Below are 9,720 nucleotides of genomic sequence, written 5' to 3'. Positions count from 1 at the left end.
TGAGCTGGAAGGGACGCACGGGGATCGTCAGTCCAGCCCCTTGTCCCTGCACAGCCACCCCAGCAACCCCACCCTGAGCATCCCTGAGAGCACTGTCACCATGATATTTTTATGAAAATCCTTTGCTAGGGTTTTTCTCCTATTCTAGCTGAGAAGCCTCAGAAAGGAAATGTAAACAGTAACAATCTGATGGCTGTGGAATGTGGTCTGGACGTTGTTTACCAACAGGTGCATCTTTGATTGGTCCATGTAGATTGTTTCTATTTAATGACCAATCATTGATTCAGCTGTGCCAAGGCTATGAGGAGTCACGGGTTTTTGTTATTAATTCCTTTCTATTCCTTCCAAGCTTTCTGGTGAATCCTTTCTCTCTATTGTTTTAGTACAGCATTTTTAATATAATATATATCATAATATAATAAATCAGCCTTCTGAAACATGGAGTCAAGATTCTCATCTCTTCCCTCATCCTGGGGACCCTCGAGCACGGCCACAGAGCGCTGTCCAAACGCTCCTGGAGCTCTGGCAGCCTTGGGGCCGGGAGCATTCCCTGGGGAGCCTGGGCAGTGCCCAGCAGCCTCGGGGGGAAGAACCTTTCCCTGAGCTCCATGGCAAGCCCTGGCACAGCTGCAGCCCTCGCTGGCCTCCTGTCCCTGCCCCAGAGCAGAGCTCAGCCCCTGGCCCTGTGCCTGCCCTGGGGAGGAGCTGCAGCCCCGAGGAGCCTCCCCTCAGTCTCCTGTGCTCCAGCTGAACGAGCCGAGTGCCCTCAGCTGCTCCTCAGCCCCTTCCCCAGCTCCGTGTCCCTCCTTTGGGCACTCTCCAACATCCTTATGGGTGATGGATCCTTTGAATCCTTCTGATCTTGTGGTGCCCAAAGTGCCTCCAGAACTGAAGATAATTCCCCCTAACAGATCCTGGGCTCAGGCTGTGAGGAACCCAGCAAATTCCCTGCAGGCATCCCCACATTCTCCATTGTCTCAGGAGACCTGTGGGATCTGCCCTGCCATAGCACATCTGGAAACCCAACAGACTTTGGGAGAGTAGGCACCACTTTTGGGGTACCATCCAGGCTCTGGTATTACTCCCACGTGTACAGAAGAATTCAAGATACCAGAGGATTATGTCCAAAAAGGAGACAGAGTCCTGTAATTTCATTCATGAACAAAGGGAGAGGCCATGGGGCAATTCCCGTGGGGCTCTCAAATTGTTGGGGGACACAGCCTCTTTTTATCCTAATTTTCATGGCCACATTACCCTCTCCCTTTCTCCACTGGCTGAAGTGGAGAAACTTCAAACTTCCTTAATTGCCTACTGTATGTCCCCCTCTAATGTGCATCCCCCCCTTTGTTTAACTTATGATATTCATAGTTCTATTTTCTTTGTTCTTCTTTTCCAAGCTCAGGAATTTAGCAGGACCTTGGCTGAGCAGCAGTCCTTGTGAATTAGGAACACTTTCTGAAACTGATGGTTTCTCCAGTTACTTCCTTATCTACAAGTCCCTGGCCCTATCTACAAGCAGATTCTCACAGTCTGTTTGTAAAGACACATTCATCTAATTCCTTTCACCAGGCACCGTCAGCACACGGGCACTGTCTGTCTGTCGTTGGACCCTTTGTCATTCTGGTGCCAGTCCTTACCCAAGCTGAACCCAGTGAGCTTTGTCCAGTCGTTTACAGCCTTTTCTAGCCTTCCTGTAAATCCAAGGCTGATTTGGGATTTTGTGGTTGCAGTTTTCCTTGTTTCTCTAGTGTCAGTCTTTGCTGCAGCTGAGCCCAGTGACCCTTTTCCAGCCCAGCCTGGAGGTGGGAAGGGAATGGGCTGGGATGGGGATGGTGGTGAGGGTGGGGATGATGGGATAGTGTGGTTCGGTGAGAGTTGGTGATGGTGGTGGGGATGGAGATGGCAGAGCTGTGCAGAACGGTGCGGAGAGGCAGGGACGGGGATGAGGGCGGGGATAGTGGTGCTGTGGGGATGGGGATGGGGATGGGGATGGGGATGGGGATGGGGATGGGGATGGGGAGGACGGTGCGGTGCGGTGTGGATGGGGATGTCTGTACGGTGACCGGCAGGCAGGGATGGGGATTGTCTGTCCGCTGCAGGGCAGAGCCGTGCCGCGCGGAGCGGAGCGGCACCACCCCGTCCCGTCCCGCCCCGCGGTGCCACCGTGACCCCGCCGCCGATCACTTCCAGGGCGGCCCCGGCTCCCGATTTGAAAATGCGGGAGCGGCTGCTGGTGCTCCTGTGCGCGCTGGCGCGGCGGCGGCGGCGGCGCGCCGGGGCCATGGCCGGGAACGGCCCCGGGACCGGGAGCGGCGCCGGCAGCGGGAGCGGCGCCGGGGGCTGGGACGGGCCGCAGCGGCGCGCCTGGCTCCGCCACTACTACAGCCAGCGGCAGAAGCGGCTCATGACGGTGACCGGGGCGGGGCCGCCGGGGGGGACTGGACGGGACGTGGGGACAACCGCGGGCGGGGACGGGGTCACGGCGGACGGAGGGTGCGGGGATGCGGGGTGTGCGTGGAGATCGCGGGGACACAAAGGATGGGAGGGTCACTGAAATCACGGGGACGCGAAGGGTGCTGGATACGGGAGACGAAGCGGAGGTCACGGCGACATGGAGGATGGGGGATGCGGAACAGATCACGGGGACACGGGATGGGGGACGTCAGACATGGACGTGGGGGATTTGGGGCGCGGGGTACACAGGTCACAGGAGTGTAACCTGACAAAAAATTGACGGGGGGAGGGGGTGCGGGATGCAAAGGACAGTGGCGGGAAGGATGGGGAGCACGGGGAAGTCACAAGAGGGACATAAAGAGTGGGAGACGTGTGAGACCCAAAACATGGGATGTGGGACAGGAAGGACACATGGATACAGAGATCACAAAGGATGAGGAACGTGGGGGTTCTGTGGGACACAAAGGATAGGACTTGAAAGACATGGGATGTGATCCTGGACACAAAGGATGGTGGATGCAGCGGACATGGGGGTGGCATCAAAGGTGGGGGATGCAATGGGGGATACGAGGGATCCCTGGCTGCAAGGACAAGCTGGGGGGGGAACATGAGGAACCTGCTGGCCTGGGCAGCGGCTGAAGAAGGTGACTAAAGCCTCTTTTTAGTTTAAAATTGCATTGTAGAATTTAAGAACAGAAAAACAATTCCTGTGGAGAGGCCAGAAGCTTCTCCTTTCAAATCATGATTCCCACCTTCGAGGGATCAGGACTTAGCCCACAGTTCCCTTGGTGGCTGGAAATCCAGCAATGCTCATTAAAATACAAACCCTCAGAGGGAATGGCCACCCCAAAAAAGGGCTTTTCCAGAAAACTCCATCTGCAGCACCTGGGCATCTTGTCTGGAGGCACACCTACTGCCCGGTGGGTCTGCAGTGAGGTTTCCCAGGAACAGAAAGATTTGACTGGTGTTAGACCAGTTGGGACCACTGGCCATCCTCCTGCCTTGAGCAAGTCTCTTGAGCTGGGTGATCTTCAGAAGGGGGTCCCAGTGAAGTGCAGGGAAGCGCTGTCTCACACCACTGTTGTCTCCCCCCTGCACTGCAGCTCCTCATTGCTCACCGGAGGAGAACCAGCTGCTGCTTTTACCCCCGTGCCTGGCCCAGCCTCAGGAGCACGGACTGGTGGGAGCAGGTGGTCCTGAAGGAGTTTGGGCCCCAGGACTGGCTGGAGAAGTTTCGGATGTCCAAGGAGACGTTCTTCTACATCTGCAACCAGCTGCGGCCTGGGCTGGCTCCGCACAGCGCCCACTTCCACCCCACCCTGCCGCTGGAGAAGAGGGTGGCTGTGGCCCTGTGGCACTTGGCTACCAACGTGGAGTACCAGACTCTGAGCCCGCTCTTTGGCGTAGGGCCCTCCACGGTGCAGAGCTGTGTCCGGGAGGTGAGCTATGCTGTCGTCTTGCTGCTGAAGCCGCTTTACCTCCGGCTGCCTGACGAGAAGGAGCTGGAGAACATGGCGCGCATCTTCTGCACACGCTGGGGCTTCCCGCACTGCATCGGGGCGCTGGACAGCCTGCACATCCCCATCCACCCACCCCTGCGCCTCACCGCCGACTACTGCAACGGCCAGGGCTGGCACTCCATCCTCACGCAGGCCACCGTGGATGGGCTGGGGCAGTTCTGGGACGTCTCCACCGCCTTTCCAGGCAGCATGGAGAACAGCGCGGTCCTGGAGAGCTCCAGCCTGTGGGTGCTGGCCAAGGAGGGCCGGCTGTGCCCCAACCCTCCCAAGCATTTCATGGGGAAGGCACAGAAGTACGTGCTGCTGGGCGATGCCACGTACCCCCTGCAAGACTGGATCCTGAAGCCCTACCAGGAGGATGAGAACCTGACCCAGCGCCAGCTGCAGTTCAACTACCGCCTGAAGCGGGCCCACAGCGTGATCGAGAACGCCTTCCTGCGCCTCAAGGCGCGCTGGCAGATCCTCCTCAAGTGTGACGATTGCAGCCTGGAGCTGCTGCCCACCCTTGTCCTCGCCTGCTGCATCTTGCACAACGTCTGCGAGGCCCACGACAACCCCTTCAACGAGGAGTGGCTGGAGGGCACCGAGCCCACCGAGCTGCCCAAGCCCTGCCAGCCCGCACCGGCTGCCATGGAGGACAACCGGGCTGAGCAAGTGCGTGAGCTGATGTGCCAGTACTTCGAGAGCTGTGGAGAGGGCTGATGGGCCCAGGGAGCAGCTGCCCTGCACATCCCTGCTCGCAGACTCACCGTGGACTCTGGCAAACTGGCCCAGCGCTACCAGCTGCACCAGGCGGGCCCAGGACAGGGAGGGGCAGCCGTGTCACACTCGTGCTGGGTTTGCTGTTCAGGTTTCAGGCAGTGGAATGTATTTTGTGCCCACTCTCTCTCCCAGGATCTAAACTGCTCGATGGTGTGTTGTGTGCTGCGGGAGTACGCTGGGGATTAGGGCTGGGAGGGGGCAGCTGCTGGGATCTCTCTTTCCTCTGTCTCAAAGCCTCTCCATTAGACCAAAATCAGCAAGAGCCTTGAAATAAGGCAGAATTCCTTTGGAGGTTTGAAACTTGCTGTGTAAACACACATGGGAAGGAGAGGGAAGGAAGAGGCGGAGCAGTGGCTTGCAAAGGCTGATACCAGGCTGAAATTAAACTGCATCCACAAACCCAGAGACGTGCTGCCCTGAGGGTTTGTCCGGCCTAGCACCCCCCAGGCCCTCTCCAGAGGGGTTTTCCTCAGCCTGGCACACCTGGCCTCTCACCAGACAGGTTCACCCAGCCTGGAACACCCTGACCCCTCTCTGGAGAGGTTTGCCCAGCCTGGCATTCCTGGTTCTTCTCCAGTGGGATTTTGCCTAGCCTGGCACTGCCTGAACCCTCTCCTGAGGGATTTTGTCCAGTCTCACACCCCAGGTCCCTCTCAGGCTGGGGTTTGCCTAGCCTGGCACTGCCTGAACCCTCTCCGGTGGGATTTCTCCCAGCCTGGAACACCCCCAGGCCCCTCTCAGGGTGGGCCTTGCCCAGCCCAGCCCAGCATCCCCAGCCTCTCTCCAGAGGGGTTTGGCCAGCCTTGCACCCCCTGCCCCTCTCCAGAGGAATTCTGCCCTCCTTGGACACCCTAGCCCCTCTCTGGCGGGGTTAGGCCAGCCTGGCACCCCCGCCCCTCTCCGGCGGGGGCCGTGGCTCAGCTCCCGGTCCCCGCGGCCCCGCCCGGCTCTGCGGCCCCGGACCGGGCCCGGCCTCCCGCAGCGCCCCCTGGCGGCCGCCGCGCCCTCAGGCGGAGGGGCGGCAGCGCCCCCTCGTGGGCGGCCCCGCCCGTGCGTATTGCGCAGGCGCGGCCGCCGGGCGGTCACGTGGCGGAGCAGCAAGATGGCGGCGCGCGGTGAGTGCAGCGCCGGCAGCGCCGGCCCCCCCGAACCCCCGGCATCCCCCGGCTCCTCTCGGGCCCCGCTTCCGCTGACTCGGCGTGGTCGCGGCAGGCGGACTGTGTCCGTCCCGGGTATCCGGTGAAGCCGAGTGTCCGAGGACACGCGCTGTGGGGCAGCCGCGGCCCCGGGGTCCGGTTGTTCGGCACAGGCCGGGCCGCGGCCCTTCCCGCCCGCCCTGCCCCGGCCACGGGACCCGCTGGCGGCTGAGGGCGCACCTTGACTCCCTTGACGCAGGAGTGTGACCGAGGAGCCCCCCAGAGCGTCCAGCGTGCCCGGACCCGCCCGCGCCATGGTGACGGAGCAGGAGGTGGAGGCCATCGGCCGCACGCTGGTGGACGCGGCGCAGCCCCTGCCCGCCCGGTTCCGGGCCCTCTTCACCCTGCGGAACTTGGGCGGCCGCGCGGCCGTGGAGTGGATCAGCCGCGCCTTTGGGGACGGCTCGGCGCTGCTGAAGCACGAGCTGGCCTTTTGCCTGGGCCAGATGCAGGACGAGGCGGCCATCCCGGTGCTCATCCGCGTGCTGGAGGACACGGCCCAGGAGCCCATGGTCAGGCACGAGGCGGGTACGGCTGCAGCTCCTGCGGGTCTGGGGGCAGGGAAGGGGGTTAGCCGGCAAGTGGGGCTTGGGGTGCTTCCCCCACTGTACAGGGCAGCCTATGGAGGCCTGGTCGGGCTTGGATGTCAAACCCTGAGTCACGTAACATCTCACCAGCTTCCCTGGCCGCAGCTGACAGGACAGGTTGATCAGGCTCTGCTGTTCTGCTGGCCAGGACGGCCTTCTTCCATCGTGTTTGCCCTGTTTTGGAATCGGTCAATCCGGCCTGTGCCCACGTTTGCCCCATTTGGGATCAGTCAGTTAGGCCTGCATCTGTGCTTTAGAGCAAGGCAAGGCATTGCCAGAGGACACAGCAGGGTTCTTCTGACACAGACACCCTGATTACATCCTGATGCATCCTTCAGGTGAAGCCCTGGGTGCTATCGGGAATCCTGACGTGCTGGATATCCTGAAACGCTATTCCCAGGATCCTGTGGTCGAGGTGAGCTTTCCATTTCCTCTGGGATGCAGCACTGCTGGTCTCAGAGGCGGGTCCCGTGCTGGCCAGGTGGGTGGGGACATGGCAGTGACATCCTGCTGTGTGCTGGGGTTCTCCTGGCGCTGGCCAGTGCTGTTCTGCAGGGCCGTCTCCCCGTCCCCACAGGTGGCAGAGACGTGTCAGCTGGCCGTGAGGAGGCTGGAGTGGCTGCAGAACAACAAGGAGCAGGCAGGCAGCAGCCCGTACCTCTCTGTAGATCCCGCTCCCCCCGCTGAGGAGACGGATGTTGCCAAGCTCCGGGAGATCCTCCTGGATGAGTCCCAGGAGCTGTTTGAGCGCTACCGGGCCATGTTTGCTCTACGGAATATGGGGGGCCAGGCTGCTGTGCTGGCCCTGGCAGAAGGTGAGGGCCTGTCCTTCCTGTGCGTCTGTCCAGACTAATCTGGGACGAGCCCTTCCCAAATCCAGGACTGCCAGAGCTGCTCTCACGTTTGTGTCTAGGGCTGCTGTTCCCTGCTACATTACAGAGTGCTGGGTGGTCTCTGGTGTTCCAGAGTCCCCTTGCCATCCTCCAGACCCCCCTTCCTTGAGGGAGGGAGGGCACTGGCTGTGATGGTCTGGGCCCAGCTGGTCTGACCCAATGTCAGACCTGGCCTGGGTTTTTTGGGGTCATGCTCTCCTGGCCTGGAAGGACAGGGGCTGCTGGTGTTTGAGAATAATTCTGGAGAGGGGAATGCCGTGAGTGGGAAAGGGGGAGACCACAGCCCAGGAACTGTTTGGACCCACCCCAGCCCAAGGGAAGTGGGTCAGGCTCTCCAGCCATCTTGGACTGTTGAGGTCCATAAGATGGGATCTGTCAGCTCCTGCTCCAGCTGCTTGTACCGGAGGGTTGGAGTCCCTGGCCACGTTGCCATCCCCTGGAAGATCATGTGGTGGGGCAGAACCGGGGCAGGCAGGGGGCAGCAGCTCTGCTGGGGGATGGGTGCTGCCATCAAAGGAGGCGCTGGGACAGGGCTGGGATCGGGGAGCGGGGTGGGACACCCCTTCCTGTACATGGGGCTGCGGCGGTGACCCTTGGCATCCCCAGCTTTCAGGTGGGGGCTCCATCCAGCCGTCCTAGCATGTTTTGGGGCATCGTGGTGAATTTTGGGGCGTCCCAGCTGACTGTTCCCCCTCGCCGCAGGGCTGCGCTGCGGCAGCGCGCTGTTCCGCCACGAGATCGGGTACGTGCTGGGACAGCTGCAGGACGAGGCGTGCGTCCCCCAGCTGACAGCCACGCTGTGCAGCCGCGCCGAGAGCCCCATGGTGCGGCACGAGTGCGCCGAGGCGCTGGGCTCCATCGCCCGGCCCTCCTGCCTGCGGGCCCTGCGCGCCTTCGCCGGCGACGAGGAGCGCGTGGTGCGCGAGAGCTGCCAGGTGGCCCTGGACATGTACGAGTATGAGAACGGCGCCCAGTTCCAGTACGCCGACGGGCTCTGCAAGCTGCAGGCCTCCTCCTGAGCCTGGACTGGGGGCACCGGGGTGGGCGTGCTGCCTGCCGCCCCCTCCTGCTGCCAGCGGCGGATCCGTGCCGTGCCGCGCCGAGCCGGAGGAGGGACTGGGTTTGCTCTCTGGCACAAATACAACCACCTTTTCCCTCCAAATCCAGGCCGAGCTGCTACTTGCCTCCCCACCGCTCCTCGCCAGCCGCCGTTTCCTGGATCTGCCCCCTTTTCCCTGCCAGGATCAGCGTTGCCTCCCTGCAGCATGGCTTGGGGCTTAGACCAGGTGGGCTCTGCTTGGCACGTCAGAGCCTGCTGCGGCTCTGCAGGGCTTGGGCCTGCCCTGGGTTGGTGCTGCCCTGTTGGCAGCTCTGTTCTCCACAGCTGAGCTTTGCTGGGGGCTAGGATGGGCTGTGGGCACCCGCTCTTGTGGGCTGTGGTGTTAGGATGCTTTGAAATTGCTCTCAGTGATGGTGCCGAGCCGGGGCCCTCCTCGCCTGCACAGTGGGTTTCGCTTCTCCTGTTGGGACAAGCTGAAGCCGAGCCTGTGGCAGCCTCCGCCTCAGGATGGGGGTTGTTTTCATGGCAAAGCTGGGAAGATATGGCTGGGTTTTTTTCTGCAGGGAAGGGTGCTGCCATTAGGGTGGGCAGGGTGTGGCAGAGCCTGCCTGGGCTTTCCCCTGTGTTTAACCAGGGCCAGGAAGGCTGAGGCTGCTGCTGGCACCCAAATCCCTCAGTCAGCCCAGCCTGGGCACTGGGGTTTGGGGTTTGGCTGGGAATAAAACACTGGCACAGGAAGCTGGAGTGAGTTGAGCTGTGATTTACCTGTGCCCAGGTGTGGAGTGCACCCAGTGCCGTGGGGTCAAACCCTGGGCAGGAGGCTGCCAAAATGAAGTCATAGAACCATTAAGATGGGAAAGGACCTTTAAAATCGAGTCCAGCCACATCGGGAGGAGCAGGGAGTGGGGTCCCTGATGGCATGAGGTGAAACCCCCAGCCCTGGGGATGAGAATGATCTGTCTGAGGTGCCCTGGTAGGTCCCACTGCCCTGCAGGGCCTGGCATCCTGCTGGGCATACCTTTTCCCCTTGTCCAAGGGCTCCCTGTGAGTCACTCCCAGGCTTAATCCTCTTAGTCCCTGAAGCCAGCTCAGCATCCCCAGGGCTCTGGTGCTCAGGGCCATAGCCAAAGGGCAGCCCCTGGCCATGGCTCACTCTGATCCAGTTCAAGACCCCATGGAAAGGGCTCTTAGTCAAGATGTGACCAGTTTTGGTCATCTGTACACACTAAGAGTCAGTGACATGTACCT

At 61.2% G+C, this 9,720-nt stretch overlaps 2 protein-coding genes across 2 annotated transcripts; both read left to right on the top strand.

The window, feature by feature from the left end:
- Positions 1 to 2,065: 2,065 nt before the first annotated feature.
- On the top strand, positions 2,066 to 5,318 carry LOC119712497 (protein ANTAGONIST OF LIKE HETEROCHROMATIN PROTEIN 1-like). Its single transcript, XM_038163793.1, has 2 exons — positions 2,066 to 2,410; positions 3,558 to 5,318. The coding sequence occupies exons 1-2, from the start codon at positions 2,216 to 2,218 to the stop codon at positions 4,674 to 4,676; spliced, it is 1,314 nt and encodes a 437-aa protein (XP_038019721.1). The 5' UTR covers positions 2,066 to 2,215; the 3' UTR covers positions 4,677 to 5,318.
- Positions 5,319 to 5,701: 383 nt separating this feature from the next.
- DOHH (deoxyhypusine hydroxylase) lies at positions 5,702 to 9,210 on the top strand. Its single transcript, XM_038163795.1, has 5 exons — positions 5,702 to 5,851; positions 6,132 to 6,460; positions 6,858 to 6,934; positions 7,097 to 7,334; positions 8,115 to 9,210. The coding sequence occupies exons 2-5, from the start codon at positions 6,187 to 6,189 to the stop codon at positions 8,429 to 8,431; spliced, it is 906 nt and encodes a 301-aa protein (XP_038019723.1). The 5' UTR covers positions 5,702 to 5,851; positions 6,132 to 6,186; the 3' UTR covers positions 8,432 to 9,210.
- Positions 9,211 to 9,720: the final 510 nt, after the last annotated feature.

This window comes from Motacilla alba, chromosome 28, assembly GCF_015832195.1.
Source record: "Motacilla alba alba isolate MOTALB_02 chromosome 28, Motacilla_alba_V1.0_pri, whole genome shotgun sequence".
Taxonomy (NCBI): Eukaryota; Metazoa; Chordata; class Aves; order Passeriformes; family Motacillidae; genus Motacilla; species Motacilla alba.
The sequence above is the reverse complement of the archived record's forward strand: the minus strand, read 5'-3'. Positions and strand labels throughout refer to the sequence as shown.